The following is a 22,350-nucleotide window of genomic DNA, read 5'->3' on the forward strand; positions in this document are numbered from 1 at the left end:
CTCTAACTGATTCATTGGGGAATCAAAATCTAGGAAATTAATTCACTCTTAATAGATCAATGTTTAACTTTTGGCAGTGCAGAAAATGGAACAAATGTATATAGCTTTCATAGTTAGCAAAGTTGCATACGTTTTAAATTTTGGCTTAAATAAAATTGTGGTCCCTTTATTTCTGTTTGGTTATTTAAGTTTATAAATTTCACTTTGGTTGTTTCGTTATTATTTTTTTGCACTAATGGTGTCAAACTGATAATCTTGGCTGACGTAACAACAAATCAATTTCTCACAGTTTTGTTATGTGTCACCAAGTTCACGAAGTTATTGGAAGGATCAATTTGATATAATAGAACAGATTTAAATAAAATTTCATAAACTTTGAGGATTAAACTAAAACAAAAAGTGGAAATAAGGAACCAAAATTTGAAGGATTAATTGAAATATTGAATTGAAATTAAAGTTAAAGGTTCTTATCTAATTTAATATAATAAAATTTATCAATATCTTTTTTGATTTGGTAGTCACGTGGCGATCAAATAAAAATTCTCTCAGTCCGAAGTATACGTGTCAACTTGACATTTTTGATATAAATTTCAGCCTCTTATCAGCCCATTGATTTATATATTGCCGAAGGATTTGCAAGATGGATATGTTTTCTAATTTGAGGGTGGTATCTTCAAATTCAACTCTTAAGTTTTTTTGAGATTATAAAAATATATTCATCTTGCAAATCCTTCGGGAATATATAAATCAATGGCTGATGAAAGTTAAGAGTTGTATTTGAATTTGAAGATATCACCGTCAATTCTGCATTATTTAATCATAAAAATTATTTTTTTAATTGTAAAAAATTATAATTAAGTTAATTATAATATATATATATATATATATATATATATATATATATATATTCTAATTTTGAATTAACTAAGATTAGTATGACATTTTTTTCAAAAGTAAGATTAATTTAAATAAAGGTAAATAATATTTTAAATTAATGTAATCAATAAAAATATATAATTAAGGTAATTGTTGGTAATTATTATAATTTTTTTAGATGAATTTTTATTAAATGTAAATCAAACCAAATGAAATAAGTCTGAATTAAAATGTATTATTTGATCACTTCCATTTATTAAAGTCAAACAGACAAAGTCTAAATTAAAATAAATCATTCAATCAATCAATTCAAAAATAACAGAAAGGAAATCGACAGTGTTTCCTTTATTCGTTAATTGTTAATTGAATTATAGCAAAATTTCAGCACTTTATATTTTAATGAATTTTCCGAATTATTGACAAATTTAATCACGGATCAGTGTTTAATAGTTTATATTAATATGATAAAAAAGTCTTAAAAAGGTAAAATAAATTAATTTTTACTTTATTTACTTACTAAAAGAGCATAAGTATGTAATAACTCAAAGTTACGAATAGCAACTGTGATTTGAAATTACTTACATAATTTTAATTTAATATAAGTTTAGTTATTCTAATATAATTTCATTATAAATATAAAATTTAAAATTATTTATTTTTAATATAAGTATATATTGTAATCATATTTGTTTTAGTATAATCATATGATATAATTATTTGTTTTAATACCTATAAATATTCTTATAAGTACACGCATATTCATACATAGGCACACATACATTTGCATGAATATATATATATATATATATATATATATATATATATATATATATATATATATATATATATATATATATATGATAATGTGTAATTTACTAACAATTGTAAAAATAAAAATATAAAATTTAGTTTATGAAAATGTAAAAAATATAATAAATATATATGGAGGGAGAAATTTGTTATTGAAATGATTGTTTAGTATAAGAATATATTTATTATAATATTTTTTTTTATTTTTTGTTTTCTCATCCCATTAACACGTGCGTGGACATAGTTGTTATAATATTTTTTTCACTTTTCGTCTTTTCACTCGCTCAACAAATGATGAAAATGTAAAATAAATTTAGTTCCGAAAGTATAAAAAACACGACAAATATATTTCAGAGGTTAATAATAGATTGTGACTAATTATTATTATTATTATTCGGACGCATTTGTTAACAGAATGAAAAGACAAAATGTCAAAAAAATATTATTACAAATATGTCCCTATGCTCACAATCCACGCCAATTAGTAATACAAACTTTATTTCTGTACGTACCATATAGACTATTTTATTAATGGTGGCAGATGAAAGTAAGTTAATGGTTATATATTTGTCGCACTTTTTATAATTTCAAGGATTAAATTTTATAATTTTATCTTTTATGAACACATTTATCAGTAAATTACACATTAAGATACAAAAATGACTATTTACCTTATATATTTAAATAAAAAATTACAAATATCTTAAAAATTATAATAATATAAAAATTTTAAATAGTAAACCTAAGACACCTAGAGGTACGGATTAGTATACTATTTTTTAAAAAGATTAAGAATAAATTTAGACAAAATTAAAATTTATAGCATCTATTTTTTAAAAATTGTTAAGAACATTTTTTTATTGAATTTATTAAAAACTAAAAATATTATAGTTTTACATGAAAATAACTCAACCTTCTAAATTCTCATACAGAATCCCTCCATGGGGTTTGGGAGGGTAAGATAAGACGCCCGGCACAATACAACAACAAGCAAAACAGATTCAGGAGAGAAACCAGCTTTGAGACAGTTATGGCTCACGGTGCTTACAGCAAGCGGCGCGTGAGCGCAACGCGTAGATCCAACTCCAAGCCTCTCGGCATCGCCAAGAAGTCCAAACCCTCCGTTTCCCTCAAAAACCAGATTCGATCCCTTGAGCGCATGCTCCGCAAGGTAACAACCCTAACCCTAATCCTAACCTTATTTGATTATTCGTTTCCATTCATTTCTCCGAACTGGTATTGCAGAACCTGCCTCCCGAGGTGCGCGAGGCGCAGGAGCAAAAGTTGGAGGCACTGAAGAAGCAGCAGGAGATTCACACGCGCCTCGCCGCCGAACGCAAGATATTCTTGCGCGACCGGAAGATCAAGTTCTTCGAGAGGAGGAAAATCGAAAGACGAATCAGACGCCTCGAGAAACTGCACCGTGCTTCTTCTTCCTCTTCTTCCTCTGCCCAACCTTACTCTGACCAGCTTTCCTCTCTCAAAAAGGATCTTCAATATGTCATGGTCTGTGTTCACTGCTCTTTTTATTTTGTTGCGTTGAAATCACGACAAATATTGACAGTAAAATATCTTGTTATTATTCAAATTTAATTTGCAGTATTTTCCCAAAAATGAGAAATATTTGCCTTTGTTTACCGCCGGTGATGATTCGGAGATAGTTGACAGGAGAAATGGGCTGCGCAAACAGATTGAAGATAGGTTGATTGCAGCTGCTGCAAGTGGCAAGGATTTAGAAGGTTTGTTAATTTTGAATTTGTATCATCCGTGCCATCATTTATATGACTCTAGAATGTTGATTGGTGACACTCTACAAGAGATTGGTTTTAGTTGTGTGAGCCCTAGTTGATATGAGTTCCTAAAAGAAATTAGGAAAACCAGGTCGACTCACATGGATGTGCTTGAAGCTCTGCTTTGTATTTATAATAAATATAATTAATATGCCTTTTTATTTATTTATGGCACATTCCTGTTTGATTAAATGTCAACAAGATTTCGTGCTGCTATGGCAGAGACTGGCAGTGAGGATGATGGTCTTTTGGATCTGAGTGATGATGATTTTTTCCTTGCTGGGAGTTCTAGTGACGAAGCAGATGCGGATGATGAATGGACAGACAAAAGTGCAAGGTCAGTGGAGTGGAGATTTTATAATAGTTCAGCAATTATATCAATGAGAATTACATACATACATACATATATCCTGCATGCATTAAGGTAAACGGAATTAGAATGTTAAAGAAGTGTAGCAGAATCAACCTTTCTTGTTAATCATGAAGTGGAAGCCAGTTTTTCTTTTTTGTGAAACTTCTGGCGTATGTCCTACTTTATGCTAGGGAATTTGGAATTACATTAATGATTTAGATGATTCAAACATGCTTTATTTTGATTATACAAGTGTATAAAGTTTTCTATTGGTTACAGAGAGCAGGCTTCTAGTGCTTCTGGGAAAGGCGTGTCTGGCATGTCCAGTGACGAAAAAAATCAGGTCTGCAGTAAGTGTAATTATTTGTGTCTGTTTTAATTCCCAATATTCCCTATTATTAAATATATAATCTTGACCCTTTTTTTTATAGAGGCAGATTTCTGCTAGAGCTTTGATGCCTCCTCCTCGCCCTTCAAACATGAAGTTGTCAAGGTTTGGGTCTTCTTCTGGCCAAAATTCATCTAGACAGAGATCTGAGATTTCCACATCGAGCAACACATCAAATAGCAAAAGCAGCTCAGACTTCAAAGTAAGGGGACCCTCAAGATCAGGGACTGGTCATGGTAGTAGTCTAAGCTCCAACTCCGATGCTCACAAGCCACGGAGGAAGAGAAGACCTAAGAAGAGAAAGAAGCAGGTTTATTACTTATGCTCAGTCTTGTTTTTTTGTTAACCTTGGTTTTTTTTATTGCAAATTATCTTATTATTCTATTTATTGTTGATAGGAAGGTCTGGAAACATCTTTACACACTCTTGTCATGTTCATTTAGTTTCTCCTCTTGCGCATATTGTTGATAAAATGAATTTTGCATCTAAAGTAATGGCTTTCTTTATTCTTGTTTAATATGAGGCCCATACCCTGTAGTTTTACTTTTACCATATGTGGATGCTGATAATCAGTAGTTTAATGTGCATATCTGGGAATAAAAAAATCCTGCTGGTCTTCTTCAAAGAAGTTTCTTGGGATTTGTTGAAGACTGGAGGAAACTGCTGTGTGAACTGGGAGTCAATGCAGGACTCGCGAGTTTTGTGCACAACTGTACATCACAGTTTCACAGCCCTCTAATTTTGTTCTGTTGTTTACCCCCCCCCCCCCCCCCCCCCCCCTCCTTTTATGCAACTTGACTTTTATTTTGATTAACTTGTTAGTTATGCTCTACATTGACAGCTATAACAATTACTTTTGATTATTAATGAAAATGTTGTTAACTTCGATTGTTTAAATTTTGAACATTTGTAGGTTGTATAAATTATTTATCTTGTATCCTTAATCTTCAATATAGCAGCCATTGCATTGTCCTGATATATAGCATTTTTGGGTTTGCAACTATGACATGACACCATTGACGAATACTCCCTAAAATAAGTATGAAGTGAGACAGGAATAGGATGATAAAATAATACATCATAGCATCAGTGTGCACGAATGATGTCTTCTGCTGTAGAACACTTAACCAAGTTCCTTGTTCATCAAATGCATTCAATATTTACTTTGCTTTGTCTTCTTTCGGTCTCTAATTGTATTGTAATACATGTTTATTCTCCAGGTGTAGGCATAGTGGCTAAACTGAGCAACACAATGAGCGCTTGGATTTGCCGTCACATTCATTCGAGTTTCTTACAGTTGTCTTACCTGCCGGGAGCCAGGTTCACTGGTTAATATGATGATCATATGTATTGTTGACTTGTTAGGTTAGATCAAGAATTCGTTACTGTAGATTATCTTTTTTTCTGCCGGGTCTTCATATTTAACCATGGCTTACTGTAAAAAAATATATTGAATTCTGATTTATTTTGTGGGATAATATTCTACCTTTTGGGAGTACTGTCGCATCTGCATTCGGCAAGTACGATGTTTGGAGCAATTGATGCGTGAAGAACGATACTAAGGCTTAAAATACGCTTTTTGTCATGAATTTTTTTTTTTTTGAATTTTAATTCATATAATTTGTTTCTTTCTGATGCTTGAGACACACAGTGCATACAATGTTATTTCAATATGCATTTAGGGATCAAATGAAATTTTTGATTGAAACAAAAATCATAACAAGATAATTTTGGCGGGACAAATAATTAACATGTTTGGCTTCCTCTCAAGTGATGCCAAAGGTGTTTTGTATTGTTATTTAATTATATATAAATTATAAAAGTAATGTAGGATAAGTTTGTTAATTTTTATAATAATTATTTGAAAATTATATTAATGATAATTTGTAATTAGTTAATAATGTAAAATTCTGCCCTCTTTAATATTTATCGTCTAAATTCGGACTATAATAATATTTATCGTCTAAATTCGGACGATAGTAAGATTGATGACATTTTAAATATTAATTTTTTAGGCCAAAATATCGTAACTCTTGGCCTAATATTTTACGGTGAAATTATATTCTTTAAAATCAAAACTACTGATGTTATTAATCAGTTTATCAATTAATTAACACCTCTTTAAGTTAACAAAACTTCATGATATTAACATTATTCTTTATTAATTTTCACTTTTAGTGTAAAACACCATTAACTAGTCAGAATTTTTTAAAATAATTTTTTAGTATAAATTGAAACTTACATAGTTGTAAACAAAACGATTTATAATTAAACAAAAAAAAAAACTGAGAGCCCCTTTTATTCATACATTATCAATTTAGAGAAGGTTTACTGTTGTCTATTTTACGATGGATAAAAAAGCCTTAAAATTTTAGCCAGACCTAAAAAAAGCGGTATTTATTGAAATTGTAAATGGTTAGAAATTAGAGTAGAAAAGGGTACGAAACGATGAATGGACTTAGGAAGGAAGTGAATTGAAGGTGCAGTGAGGGCAAAATGGAAGGGATTATTCAGATCCGATCAGTGCTGCTACTACTATCCATAACCATGGCATCTCTCACTCTGGCTGTGGCCGATGGCGTTTCTCGAGAAGAAGCTAAAGAACTTCGAGATGAGGTTAAGGATATGTTTTATCACGCCTTTAATGGATACATGGACCACGCTTTCCCCCTCGATGAATTGAGACCTCTCTCCTGCGCAGGACATGATACGCTTGGTGGCTATGCGTTAACCTTGGTTCGTATTCCCATCCCAATCTCAAATCAAATCAAATCATTTTCATTCTAATTCCAATGCATTCATTCCTATCAGATTGACTCTTTAGACACTTTGGCTTTACTTGGTGACCGCCAACGATTCTCTGCTTCCGTTGAATGGATTGGTAAAAATCTTCGCTTTGATATAGTGAGTATTAGTATTCGTCCAACCATTTTTTGTTTTCATTAATAATTCCATTCATACATTTCCGTATTTATATTTGCTCTGGGTTGCTTTGCAGAATAAAACGGTTTCTCTCTTTGAGACTACTATCAGGGTCCTCGGAGGATTACTTTCAGCTCATCTTATTGCCACTGATTATGCTTCGGTATCACTCACTCATTCTACAATCCACATCATTACATTAACATTTACCTGCATATAACAATTTAGAAGTGAACACACTGAATATAGATTATTATACACCATTTGATCTATGTTAGCTGACTCCACTTAACGGGGAAAAGGCTTGGTTGTTGATGTTGTAGTATCCATGCATTCCCTGCGTACTGAGTTTGGCATCTCATGACTCATTTCTCTTATTAATGCATATAATAAGAATATATTTGTACATAGTGTTTTAAGGTCTTCAATATTTATCTTTGCATTTTGTTGTCTGCAGGGCATGAGAGTTCCGTTGTATGATAATCAGTTACTAAACTTAGCTGAAGATCTTGCCAGGAGGTTGTTACCTGCATTTGATACCCCTACAGGTATTACTCAATCATACACAATTATGCTTGTCTTTTAGTAAATTTGCTCTCATAATCATCTTCCTTAATTCCAGAAAGGATTATTTTATTTCATGTTTTTTAGAATTAAATATATTTTATCCTCTCCCTTATTTTCCCCCCTCATCCAAACAAAGGGTAATAGTTCATCGTATGTTGTCTTTCATGTGCTATGTTTTGCAGGAATTCCATTTGGATCTGTAAACTTGTTACATGGAGTTGATAAACATGAAAGCAAGGTAAAACAATCTTCTCCTACGCTTCCCCTTTTATGTTAGAATATGTGGGTCTTCAACCTAGTCACTGATCTGCTAAAATGGCTGATAATTTCAAATGATATAAGAAGCAAATGCAAAAATTAGCACAGGAGATGGTTCGGAAACTGATCTTTGCTTCACTATTTTGTTTTTGAGAAACACAGAATATTTTCTGAGATCAGTTCTGATCTTGTTTTGTTTATCATATTTCTTCAACTATTTTTTGTGTTTATATTGTGTTAAAAGTTAGTACTTTTGTGCTTAGATAACTTCAACAGCTGGTGGTGGGACCTTGACTCTTGAATTTGGAGTTCTAAGCCGATTGACAAATGATCCTAGTGAGTTTGCCATTTTCCCTTTAGGTCTATTGAAAGCATACATTATGCAAGGAATCCAAGTTATTGTCTTTGAGAAGATATATGAACTAAAGTTTTGAATAAGCAAGTGTATCCACTGGGAAAATAACTCTAGAAGTTATCAAAGATATCATTCACAAGTGACAAATATGATTGAAGTAGGCCAACAAATGACAGGATTGTATTGATTGCTTTTGTTTAGTGTTCTATTCTGTTGGCTGTTTCTGCAGAGTCGCTGTATGTTTGCACTTGTATTTTCTTTTTTTTCTGTAAAAAAACAGAGAAAATGGAGCAAACATTTTTTGAGAGAAAAAATTATTCCAACTCTCTCTTTCTCTCTCTTGATAGTAAAAAATATTTTCAATCCATTTTGCGTTCTCCCCTTCCAGCTCATCTAATGGAGCAACTATGGTCCACAAGTTGTATTTGGTCTCTTGTATTTTCTGGGGTCTGAATAATGGGGAGTATTGTTTCATATCTGTTTGTTACTTAAAATCCTATCCGATTGTTTCTTTGACATGCAGTTTTTGAACAAGTTACCAAGAATGCAGTGCGTGGACTTTGGGCACGGCGTTCAAAGCTTAACCTGGTCGGTGCTCATATTAATGTTTTTACAGGTGAATGGACACAAAAGGTACAAAGTATATATTATTTGTTGAAAATATACATATACACATACATGTACATACATACACACATGTGTGTGTGTGTGTGTGTGTGTGATGCTCTACTTTCTGTACCAATTACAGTGCCTCTTTTTCGTACTTGTGTTTTATCTAAAAGTGTACTACCTTGTAAAACACTTATACATCCCCTTTTCCTCTGGTCTAAATAAATGTACAGGGATCCTAATCCTAACCAAAGCTATGTTAGCAATTTCAGTTGTTTACAGTTTATTTTGCATTCATTGCCCCATTGATCTTTCTCTTCTTTAATATGTGTAACTTTACAATTAGGACATAGATTCTTCCAATTTTTGTGAATCAACAGCTACTACAGCTATCTCTTTGGCTACTTGCAGGATGCTGGGATAGGAACTAGTATTGACTCTTTTTATGAGTATCTATTGAAGGTTAGTAACATAAATTTAGTAAGGTGTAACCTCTATGATGCAATTTGTAATAAAAATTTAATTCCTAATTTCCTATGATTATGCAAATGAACTATGGTTTGATTTAATTTGATAAACTAAAATATACCTGAGTTATTTTAGGATTTTTGTATACATATATTTTGTGATAATGTATTTCTCTATGTGCATGTTTGTGTGAACACATTTGTTTTTGTTTTATTCGCTGTTTCTGCTTTACTATCTAGTTTGATATCAAATTTATATCTGATTTAGGGAAAAAATCTTATTCTGTGCTTTCTTTATCTATTAATTATTTTGTCTTTTAGCATAGTATTTAAAAAAATATAAATTTCTTCCTGTATCTACCAGAAACAAACAAGTAAAATTGCTAAGCATTGTATTCTTCCTATTGCTATTCTGCCACTTGTTTCAATTCAGCATGAAGGATTTCCCCGGAATTTTTTATGCATTTAGGACTTATTTAACAAAAAGACATTTTAATAGAGTAAAAAGAGGTAGCATTGAGGACTGTAATTTTGTTTACATATTCTAAAATTAGTCTGCTTGTTTGTGCCAACTTATTTTCACTCTTCAGCTCTATTTTTTGCTGACATTATGTATATGATTCATTGGTTCTACAACATATAAAACATGCGGTTCTTAAAGTTAAAGACCCTTTTTGAGGGAAATTGCTTAATGAAATTATAGGTTGAAATATTTAAAAATATTTTCAATTCAAGGACATTTATATACCCAATTTATCTAGCCATCTAGTGGCTATTGATTGACCAATTTTTGAATGTTATTAACTAGGCAGGATGGTTTTATCTAGAATTCGTTTTCTTTTCTTTTTTTGTTATTTTTTCTTTTGGGGGCATTACTTTGTTAGTTGATATACATCAAGTTCTCTGATTTTGTTTTCCATGTACGACCTTTCAGGCTTATTTATTATTTGGAGATGAGGAGTACTTGTATATATTCCAAGAAGCTTATGCTGCTGCCATGCATTATCTTTACCATGACCCTTGGTAAAAGCTTGTGGCTATGTTGCCACCCTGTAAATATACTTGACTCGCTGTCTATCGTTTTTTGAAATGTGTAAGTATGTTTATTTTTAAATGTATTTCAAGTTTGAAACTCTTGATTTGTGTTTATGTTTCAAGGTATGTGGAAGTGAATATGGATTCTGCTGCTATTGTCTGGCCATTATTTAACAGCCTGCAGGCATTTTGGCCTGGCCTTCAGGTTTTCATTTTCCTAGTTTTTAATATAATAGTATTTTTAGCTGACTCTGGATAAATAATAATATCATGGTGGGGATAATTGTAACGTGTATTTTTTCAAGGTTTTAGCTGGAGATATCAATCCCGCAATTCGCACCCATGCTGCCTTCTTGAGTGTCTGGAGAAGATATGGTTTTACTCCTGAGGGCTTTAATCTTGCTAGTCTCAGTGTTCAGGTATAATTAGTCCTAAAACCTGGGGGCCAATATAGCTGTTAAAACGATGCTTAATTATACCTTCAGCCTTCTTTCTATTAGTTGCATTTTAGGGTAGGGTAACTGATGTTTTGTTGCACCCGAGTTTAAATGATGTCCTCTTAAATAAACTTATATCTCAAATCTCTGTGCACATAAATATATCTTGTTTCATCAAAAATGAATCTCGTAAGCAAGAAATGATGACCCCATGGGGATATCCTCTAATGTCAGGATGGAAAGGGAACTTCAGAAATCAGCAACACAACAATGCTGCTCATTAATGAGACACTCTTGAAAAAGCACAAGCAGTACTGTGAAGAGAAGTAATGAACTAAATTCTATCCCAAAAGTGTAAAGCCAATTTCTTAGACAATGTTAAGATGTTCCATATGGGTTAGGAATATGGCCAAAATACTTTTTATAAGACTTAGATAATCTTCCCTTCAGCTAGCTTTTGAGGTCCGGTTAATTTTAGAGCCTAGCCAATCCTGATGTGTTAGCTTTTGAAGTTGAGTTAGACCCAATTTATTTCTAATATTGATAGTATAAGAGTTTATTGGGTCTTAATGTTGGGACATTTGCAGATGTTCGGTGTTGCAAACTTTACGCTCTAGTTGTCTAGTCCTAGGTGTATGTTGAGATGTCCTACATTGGATAGGAATATGGCCAAAATACTAGTTATAAGATTTTGGCAATCATCTCTCTTTGAACTACTTTTGAAGTTGAGTTAGGCTATTCATTATTAATAGACTGCACAGTGGTAAAGCATTTGAAACAGAACTTCTTCATAGCAAAACACACCCAATGATTATCAGGAGTCCTAAAAAAATTGTTCCATGGGAATGTAGAAAGCTAGTTGCCTTTCCATGCAAGAACAAGGGCTGTACTTATTTGAAGTTAGATCTAAACATAATATTGAGAGAAGAAGCAATTTGAGGTATAGGACTTTGCAAATAGTGTTGATACTAAAACTATTCATGAGATGAACATTAGTTTAATCTACTATAGGCTTAACTGGTTTGTCTTGTCAGTTTTTTTCTTTTGAGCAATCCAAGATTTTAATGACAGGTTGACTGTGGGAGATTTTAAGATATAACCAGCAATTCAGTTGGTGGCCCTTCATTTTCTTTTACGTTTGGCCAAGTCTATATTATCTTGCAGACAGAAAGCATCTTACTATTTTCTTTTTTTTGTAATCTTTTGGTTGGTTATCTTTAATATTTATGAACTGTTTATATATATATATATCAGCATGGGCAGAAGAGTTACCCGTTGCGGCCAGAGCTAATCGAGAGCACCTATTGGCTATACAAAGCTACCAGAGATCCTAGGTTTGCTTATATGTTCCTTTAAATTGCGTTATCATTGTAACATTTAGCTCCGTATGTTTGATTTTTTAATATTGATTATCGTACTACGATTGTCTATAGCCTTGTTTTTTCTCTCTCTAAAGATCCTCTCTTTTCATGTTTGTTGCCTACTTCTTGTAATGTTTTTTCCTCCCTTTACTTTTGACAAAAAAACAACAGAAATTGGGATTATCCTTTCTTGTTGAACTTCTATGAATTTTTTGTTGATAGGTGTGACGTAAGTTTTATTTTGTTGACAATTTGACATGAAACTAGATTCTGTCTTATCTGTTTCTTTGTAGATATCTCGATGCTGGGAGGGACATGGTTGCTAGTTTACAGTATGGAACTCGATGCCCTTGTGGATATTGTCACATTTCTGATGTTGAGAATCACCAACAAGAAGATCACATGGAGAGCTTCTTCTTAGCTGAGACAGTAAGAATAAATTCATGGCATAATTTTGAGAACACAAGCCCTAAACTTTTTCAAACCAAAAAACAAAAGAACATAATCTCTTCAGTTGTATTTTATTGAAGATTGTTGTAACATGTAATTATGTATGGAATATTTCCTTATTTATTTGGATTAGTTTTTCCTAATTTCCCTCATATTATTATGTACAGATTTGTAGCCTAAAATCTATAGGTTAGCATTTACATAATTTATTTTTCATGTCTGTATATATGTTGTACCTACTGTTGTAAATAATCAGAAAGTTATCTTGTCAAGTAAGATCATTGCTCAAGATAGGTAGATTGATTTTTTTATTTAGGCTCTAAATAATCTCTCTAATAAGATCTACAATTGTGCGGGATATTATGATTTTAGATGAGGCTGATATTATGTCAAGGACGAAGTTACCTAGAAGCTTAAGTAGTCAAGTGGAAATCCGGGAATGAGTTTAAGTCTATCAATTTCATTTTGTTTTGAGTTTCTACTTTTCTTTCTTTTATAAACTATGCCTCTTACTACCATTAACATTTGTCTTGCCTTTCATATTTTGTCTTTTCCCCCCCTCTATTATTTATTTAAAAGAAAAATGCTGCTACTAACCTATGCTACAATTAGGTCAAGTATCTGTGGCTTCTGTTTGATTTGGCTGTGGGTCCTGACAATCTTGTGGAAAATGGGCCTTACAAGTGAGTGAGCTTATGCATATTTAGCACTGAAGGTCATTTACTGCCTGAACTTTATTTACAACAAAATTAAGGTACTTCTTGTTTTACATTTTTCTGTGAAACAGGTACATATTTAGCACTGAAGGTCATTTACTGCCTGCTACTCCTCAAATCTCCTTAGTGAGGGAACATTGTTTATACTATGGGGCTTATTGTAGAAGTGGTGATTTGAGACAAACATACTTTGTGCCAGAGTCTGACAAAGATAAGAAAGAATCCAATGATACTGGATTTTATGAGAGTTGGACTAAACCTACTTATTCTTCGGACTACACTACTGTTGAGCCAAGTGCTGTTTCAGGTTTGATCAAGGTACTCTTTACTTTCCATCTCTTGACTTTGGCTTTCATATTACTTGTGCCAAATATCACACTTAGACCTTCTATTTCCCTCCTTTCATTCATCTCGCTATAGGGCATGCAATGGATAAATTTCTTGACACTTGTTTCATTAAAAACAAGTTTAGAAATCAAGTTATTTTGTTAGGATTTGAGTTTCACTGCATATTTTCTATTTGTTATTCTGCATGTTATTAGAAGAAAAAAATGGGTTTAGTTTTGGCAGAGTCTGTTAGCCATTCTCTCTTCAAAGTTCAAAATTAGATTAAAACTACGAAATATCACAATGGCTACTATGTGGTGTGTTTGACAAGTCTCGCATACATTGGGCTGGGAATTTTCTACAACTTGCAGATTGTGTTTAGGTTCTCACAGCAGCGAGTCAAACAAAACAAAGTAGTTTATTTGGTCTAATATGACATTATGACCTGATCAGACTGCTTGGGTTGATGTATTAGCATCCTATCCATTATGGTCTGTAAGCCATAATGCCACAGACAGTGTGAAATTTCAGCATTGGTCTAACATTTTACTGACTTTTCATCAGTCAATGCTCCAGTGCCAAGCATCTCGCGTTAATTTCTCTCAAGCATGTTTTAACTTGGAAGTGACATAAATGTTAGCTCACAATTAAATGCCAATGGATAATGAAATTATGGATACATTCAAGAATAAATAGCAAATGGTTCCGTAGAAATCTGATTTGTGTTTGTGTGCATTTTGGGAATTTCTTTTTTATTTTTCTCTTGCAATTCAATTTGGAGCAATTTTTTATGTTGAGTATTTTGTTATAATTCTGCAGGGTTTCTGCCCAGGATTAAATCATGGACAGAAGTTTGGTATATTATATGCCTATCCAACTGATGAACGTCATGATTATGAAACCAACCAAGTCCAACAGAAAGAATCAACTACTGCTGTGCAACTGCAAAGCCATTCAGTATTGGTTCTCCGTGACCAGAGTTCTGACAATTTGCTACCAGAAGACAATAGCAGTAATCATAATGATAGTCAGACAAATGAATCAAGCGATACTCCTTGAAGTAGGAATTATAAGATCTCAGTTATGCAATAGGATTGGTGGGGAAGAATATACTCTTCAACTTCAAAGGGTTGTACTTCTAAAACTCGGGCAGGCTCACCCACCTGAAATTTAAATTCAAGTTTTGTTAGTCTGTCTAATTGAGAAAGTATGCATTTGATAATTTCGGCAACTGTTGATACAGAGAGCATGGAGCTGAAAGAGTTAAATTATGGATGAACTGACCCACTAATATCCTGCCTCCTAATCATCGGGCACATGTATAAGAATGTAATGTAATTATTTTTGTTGTATCATTTTTCCTAAGGCTCTTGTAAACCTATTGTGAGAGGTTTAATCAGTGTACATGACATAGGTATTATCAGATTATTGAATTTAGATCATAATTTGAATTGCTGATAGAAGAGAAAATCTCAATCTTCCATTAGATCAAGCAAGACACATACACGAGGATTCACTTGTTCCAAGAGGATTACTGTTAAGTATTGTTAAATTTAATCTAGTTTTTATAAATATCAAATTTCATAAATTCAATTGTTGAATTGAAAACTTCCATTAAATAGATTAAGCTTATAATTGTTGGATTTAAAAAATGACTTGGTCTTCGCCAGTCAATTTCATTTTAATGGATATTGTATTTTTTAAAATATAAATAAATGTTGACTGTACCATTATATATTTATATTTTTTTAATTTATCTAGAATTTGGTGTGATCATTAAAATAATATAGGCTTTAGATCTTACAATTTGGGGTGAATCTAATTTTGGTCCTCTTTTTTCTTAAAAAAAAAGTCTCAAATTTGAAAAAAATGTTTTCATTCCCTAAACACTAAAATTAAGGGACAAATGATTTTTTTTTTCAAAACTGGGGGTCTAAAATAGTTTTTTTTTTCAAATTAGAGAGACTTTTTTAAAATTGGGAGATCAAAATTAGATTCATATCCATTTTTTGAGACTAAAGACATGATTAAGGTAGTAATATATGATTGAAAATTTAGATTTGATAAATTGCTATTTTAAAAAACAAATAATTAATAGATAGAATAAGTGTTTAATACTATCTGTTCTTTTTTTTTTATATAAGAAATAACTCGGAATATATTTTATATTATAATTTATCTTTTATAAAATAAAATGGAAATAGTATTTACTTTTAAGTTAAAGTGGTTTGAGTTCGAGATGGACTCCAAAGATTTTATTTATCTTTTAATGGAATAATTATTTTCCTTCAAAAAACAAAATATCTCTCAAAAAGTTATATACTAAAAATACAAATATATCTAGATTTCCAACTTGATTTGTTTAACATGGTTGAAGGAAGTATTTCTTCCCTAAGTTGCCTTTGCCTTCACTTGTTTCAAGCCGGGTAATGTGTTTTATTTTACAGGAGTTTTTTTTCTTTTTCTCTTTTTTTATAAGGTGGACAAACCAATAGGCTTATAGCCACACCAGGAATAAAAATCCTAAACCAAAACCCGGGCTTCGCAGAATCATTTTCGTTTCATTTTTATATTTTTGGCCTTATGTTTTATGAACGGTACACATTACATGAAGTTGAAGAACTATGTCTTCTATGTTTTCTAAACAATATCAAGTTTTCGACTTTGGCTAGCGTGCGATATCCTTGGATATGTAGGGTGCTAACAATGATTTTTTGATGGATTGCATGGTACATATCCCAAAAGATATCACACGCAAGCACTAGTCCAAGTTTTCTTCAAACTGGGGTTGAGATCAAAAGTTATCAAAGTAAAGGGGTAAAATTAATCTGTTCATGCATGTTTAGAGTCCCAATTCTTCATCCATTCGACTTTTCACTCTGAAATTCTATAAAGGTTGCTTACCTCTTCTCCAAATATTAATTAATGGCTATCAAACAAAGAATCTTGTATTTTGAGGACAACAAAAAAAGAAAATCTCCGAAGATTTAGACATAAATATAAACTTTGAGGCAAGAGTCTATGAGACTACGACCTCTTACCATGTATTTTGCGGGCACACTTGTTCATACGGCGTGGCTTCTCTCATGAAAACTTGGCCACCCTACGAACCCTACCCTGCTTCCCTTTTGTTAAAATAATATATAAAGTTCAATTTTCACACATGGTTAGGATAAAAATCAACCAATTAGAAATTAGAAAAAAATGATTATGCACTATTTTATTCTCTCATCTAATCCCAAATTATTATTTATTTATTAATTTTTATAAAATTATCTTAAAAATTATGTAATTATAAATAGTAATTAATAATTAAATAACTGTATAAAATTATTTTACATGTCATCGTTAAATTCTAAAAATTATTTTGACTATAATTTTTTTAGTAGTTATTGTAATACATATTATAATTAAATTCTAATGTAAACAGTAGTATTTTATATTAAACAGAGTACTTGAGGTAAAAGTAAACCTAACGGCAACTTAGAATTCCCCAAAGTATTCTATGACAGCACCATGATGCTGTCCTGTCAAAGGGAATTCTTTGATTGAATAGATGAAAAGGTTAAAAGGGTAAGGGAAAAAATCTTTAAGGTTTGTTTGGTAAGAAAAAAAATTAAGATGAAAGAAAATAGAAAGAAAAGAAAGCATGATTAATAAAATATTTTTTTTGTTGGGAGAAAAAATAGAAAAAAAATTGTTTTTATACATAAAAAATTTAAACCTTTTCTTTCTCTCATTTTCTTTACAATTAAAATTTTAATTTATTTTTCTTTCCCTATTTTCCTTCCATTCAACCAAATGAAACCTAAATTACATGTGTAATTTTACACACACATCTATTACATTGACTTTTTTGCTATTAAATTAAATATTTTTTAATAAAAATAAATTCACAAGTAGCTTAACAATTTTATGCATTAACTTGCTCTTCCTTCTTTTTTTTTTCAATAGTTAAAAATATTTTTCATGCATTTTTCTAGAATTCGTCTTTTCTGACATTGGTGGTGGGCTCTCATTGTGCAGTGTCTCGTCTAGTTATTTTGCAGCACATGAAAGCAATTTTTTTATTTTTTATTTATTTTTCATGTAAGCTGCATATGGTCAATTGACAACAACAATTTGAACATCACTGTTTAAAGTCTGCAGGATTATTTTTCTGTACTTGTGCCATTTACTGGCCTAAAATCTCATTGTCCCCTTCTACAGAGTGCAATAGTAAGGACACTTTCTGCTCCATGAATAAAATATTGTACATACATTTTCATTATCTTTCTTCTAGAGTACCTTTCCTTAAACTTTGCCGGTAAGAGGGATCTAGTAAAACTCTTAGCCACATTCATATAATATAATTTGATATTGCTACATCCCTTGTGTACCAGTGTATACTTAGATAATAAACTATGTTTATTTCTTTGCATAACAGTGGCTAAGCAGAAAGTATACTATGAACTTGCCATAAAACTGAAGTTATGTCTGGTCAATATTATTTAACAAACCTTTTGCATGAATATATATAATCACATTAATTAGCCAAAACTTTTCTTAAAAGAAGCAATATGCTGACACCGATATAGCTAGATAACTTTATGTGCATCTTATGAAGTTGTAAAAGCAAACGAATTAAGACACAATCTGAAAGTTATGGATCTTATTGTCATGCCTAGGGATCTTATTGGAATAATAAAATTGAATATTAATTAAGACATTGTTTACTAAGGTTAATAGATTTTCTCACTAATCGAAAGATTTTCTAATTAGAAAATAAATAATACTTGATGGGTAAACTGCAGGCATATTCTCAAAGGCATCCTAAGCATAAGCCTAGTAATTATAATAGGAAAGAAAAAAGAAACGTAAGCCTACCATGTGCTTCTATATATCATCACTTTTAAAGATATATTTCTACATATCACTTCTAGAATCTAGAGTTACAATAGAAGAAAAACAAGCATTTGCTTAATATTTCTTTACTTACGTACGTTGATCCAAATTTCTACATTTAAATATAATATGTTTTATATTTTTCATTTCTAAGCATGTTATACATTCACAATTCTCCTTTCTGGGAAAAAAAGAAGAAGAAATACGAAATAAGGGGAGTAAAATATAATTATTCGAGACCTCTGTGTACATCAAGTACTGAGCCCACACACGATCAATAGTCAATTTGAGTAGATATCTTAGATGTCAATTTCAAAACTACCATTAGGTAAGGTTTTTTTTAAAAAAAAATTAAAAAAAAGCTATTAGGAAAGGTTGATGATGATTAATCAAAACTACACCACACCACAATAATATGCATAACGAATTTTCAATTTTATTTTCAGATTCTATTCTTGCCGCCAGCATCCCACATGCATGTCATCCTTTAAGTTCCATGTCCAAAGCATACTTAGTAAGTCATACATTTGCATATGGTTTATGTAAAAATTATAAAAGAAAAGTATATATCCAACATATAAGTTGTGTAACGTGGTATATGAATTTTATTTTATAATAGTGCGATTGCAAAAGTATAAAATAAAAAATCACATTTAAATATACGATTTTGTTTTAAAAAATAATTTAATTATTAATATATTTTATGAATTTTTTTAATTATTGTATTAGAAATGCGACTGACTCTAAATAGATTTTTTTTAAACTTACACTAGTTTGATAAATTTGAAACTAAATTACTCTATTTTGTGAATGGAAAAAATGATAGGGTTAAGGGTCTTTCCAATACAATCAAACTACATATGTCTTTTTCTCTCTCTAATAAAAATAATTTCTAGTAAAAAAGTAATAATTATCAGCAGTAATGATTTGTCATTTTTAATGAATAAGAAGGAAACGATGATTTAATTCCAAAAAGACCAACGCCAAAATTAATTTTTCTACTATGTATATTTTAAGAATAACTCCACGTCTTCTAATAATATTTTTAACAAAATTAATTCTGAATCTTAATAAATTCTTATTCTGTCAGATTTTCTTTAGAAAAATATATATGAACCTTCTTAATTAAATAAATTATTTTATCTTATTTATGATCTCAAAATATTGAATAAATTTATTTTTATTCAATGTAGCTAAGTATAAGAGAACAAATTATACAAATGTTCTATTTTTATAGAAATAATACGAAAGCTCATCTTTTAGTTGAAGACCACTGCTATGTGCATGAACCTATCCATGACTTTCCTTTAAACATCTTCCCATTATAAAATTGCCGCCAGCATTGATGTTTCATCTGTATAATCGTTGGAAGCAGACACGGTTTCAAATTCTAATCAAGACGTACAACTTTGAATCCATTATTCATTAATTCATATTATGCAATAACAATTTAGACATTTAATTATTTCTGAAACCAACAACAAAGTTCGGCAGTTTTGCTTTTTGATTTATGAACTTTATGTAAAATATGAATAATATATCTAGTTGCTTAAACCTTTTTCATATTTCAATACAAATATGATTTGCAAATCCTCCTGTCTCCTGTAATTAATATTCGCTATGCTGTGCTTATGATTTTATTATTTTTTATATTGTTTTAATTTTACCAAGTGAACTTTCTGATCAACAATACAAAGAATCCCTGCAGGGAAAAAAATATAATATAATTTCTTATTTCTTCCTAAACCGCTCTGCATCATGTATATTATCATAGACAAACACAATTTGCTAAACTTTGTCACTCTATTGCTAACAACATCTGCATTAGGTCATGCCATCAAAACTTGGATGCTGATACTGTCTAGTGCATTTTTGTCCTTGACTTTTTATTTTATTGATGAAATATGATCATATTAATTCTTTAAAGATCGTTACAAACAACCACCCATATAGCATTTTCTCATCTAACCTCACTGTATATCGTGTCTAAATATCTATAATTTGTAGGGTAACGAGATTCCTTAGACACAACAATTTTGGGTCAGGTTTGGGTGAGAACTCAATTGCCAGGAAATGTAGTGATTGTCTGCAGTTGGAATTGAAGAGAGGACCCATTTGTACCAAAAATTAAATAAAGGACATTATATCACCCATCTTGTTTCGTTTAATTGAAAATCACAACTTCTGTAATGTCAAGGTTTAAATCTTAGAGTCTCATCGTAATTATGTTTATGAGAATATTCGGTCAAACACCGAAAAATTTGAAACTTGGGTATGTAAAATGAAGATAGCCAGCCAATAATGAAACAGCAGAATTTCTATTCTATTCACTACTCTCTCTAGTCTCTTGGTCCCAGTTTGTTTGATATACTGTATTTTGATAAATAAATAAAAATTCTTTATTTTGATTATCATTTTACAATATTAACAGAGAATTATTATTTTTATTAAATCTGTAATCATTTATTGTAGAGTGAGAAAATAAAAAAATATAAATAAAATAATTTAATTAATATATATATAAAGAATTAAATTACACCATATAACTTTGATAACTATTATGTTATTTTATAATTTTCATATGAATAATATTTTGTTAAAACTCACCATTAGAAAGTTTATTTTGCATAAATCATATATATAAAATTTCATATTAATCCAAAATTATTTATTATCTGTTTAATAAAAATTAAAATCAACTTAATATAAATATTTCAAAATATAGTAAAATATAAATTAGTTGATTATTTTTTTATTGTTCACTTTTGATAAAATTTAACATAAATGATGCTGATAATATCTAGATATAATTTAACAATTAGATCAATAAAAATCATATTTTATATCAAATTATAAAAATAATATAATAATTATCAAATTTATACGGATATAATTTAATCATCGTATATAAAATACATAATCATTTTTATAAAATATTAATTGTATTTTTTAATTCCTATACCAAAATCTTAAAATGTCACATAAAATAGAATAGAGAAAGTATACATAAAAGCAGTGATTTTGAATGGACAAATGTCATCATTTTAATATCCTTGTTTCCCGTTCATTTATTTTTTTTGATGGATAAGTTCCATTTTACGTTGGATCTTATCCTTTTGCTACTATTTCGCAGTGTCTTAGTTGCAGTCATTCACCATCTTTATTGTAACTTGTAAGTTGAGTAGCGGATCTAGACACTGAGTCAGGGATAGTTTACTTTAAAAATAAAAATAATTATTATTATAATGTATATGAAGATACAGATATAATGTTAAAATCATAAAATTTCAATATAAGTTATCTAAAAAATCAATATATAAATTCAAATAAATTAAATATCATAATGAAGGATTAAATTTTTAGTTAATTATCTAATTTTAGCTTCATTATTTAATTATTATTATTAAAATTAAAATTATTTAACTATAAAATAATTAATTTAAATTTTTAATCAATGGAAATGAAATGTAGGAGATGGGTGGAAATTCAATGATAGTATTTGAGAATGGGTACATGTGAAAACTGTGTTAGACTGTTACCAAGTTTGAAATCGAGCTTTATGCATTTGAGGAACTTCTCACTTTGTATTCGGTAAATAGTAACATTTATAAGATTTCATCTTAATTTTCTGTGTAATTAACTACCAATTGGATACTATATGGTATCTTAATCTTATGAGTTATGATCTAACTCGCTCCCTATATTCTATATATTTTTATGTGATTGGTTTATTTTTATTTTATTTT

At 30.4% G+C, this 22,350-nt stretch overlaps 2 protein-coding genes across 3 annotated transcripts; both read left to right on the top strand.

Annotated features, from left to right (window-relative positions):
* Nucleotides 1–2,614: 2,614 nt before the first annotated feature.
* Nucleotides 2,615–5,805, top strand: LOC114372333 (rRNA-processing protein EFG1-like). 2 transcript variants are annotated; one of them, XM_028329832.1, is made up of 7 exons: nt 2,615–2,857; nt 2,932–3,192; nt 3,287–3,425; nt 3,699–3,813; nt 4,108–4,171; nt 4,266–4,526; nt 5,437–5,805. In XM_028329832.1, the coding sequence occupies exons 1-7, from the start codon at nt 2,717–2,719 to the stop codon at nt 5,440–5,442; spliced, it is 987 nt and encodes a 328-aa protein (XP_028185633.1). In that variant the 5' UTR covers nt 2,615–2,716; the 3' UTR covers nt 5,443–5,805. The 2 variants fall into 2 exon arrangements, with proteins under 2 accessions (XP_028185633.1, XP_028185632.1); XM_028329831.1 differs by having other exon boundaries at nt 2,616–2,857; nt 4,260–4,526.
* Nucleotides 5,806–6,628: 823 nt separating this feature from the next.
* On the top strand, nt 6,629–15,185 carry LOC114372057 (alpha-mannosidase I MNS4). Its single transcript, XM_028329446.1, has 16 exons — nt 6,629–6,952; nt 7,028–7,120; nt 7,215–7,301; nt 7,596–7,686; nt 7,888–7,943; nt 8,227–8,299; nt 8,842–8,951; nt 9,339–9,389; nt 10,329–10,417; nt 10,553–10,634; nt 10,735–10,848; nt 12,121–12,200; nt 12,521–12,656; nt 13,290–13,360; nt 13,465–13,711; nt 14,540–15,185. The coding sequence occupies exons 1-16, from the start codon at nt 6,713–6,715 to the stop codon at nt 14,777–14,779; spliced, it is 1,860 nt and encodes a 619-aa protein (XP_028185247.1). The 5' UTR covers nt 6,629–6,712; the 3' UTR covers nt 14,780–15,185.
* Nucleotides 15,186–22,350: the final 7,165 nt, after the last annotated feature.

The sequence above is a fragment of the Glycine soja genome, chromosome 10 (assembly GCF_004193775.1).
Source record: "Glycine soja cultivar W05 chromosome 10, ASM419377v2, whole genome shotgun sequence".
Classification (NCBI taxonomy): Eukaryota; Viridiplantae; Streptophyta; class Magnoliopsida; order Fabales; family Fabaceae; genus Glycine; species Glycine soja.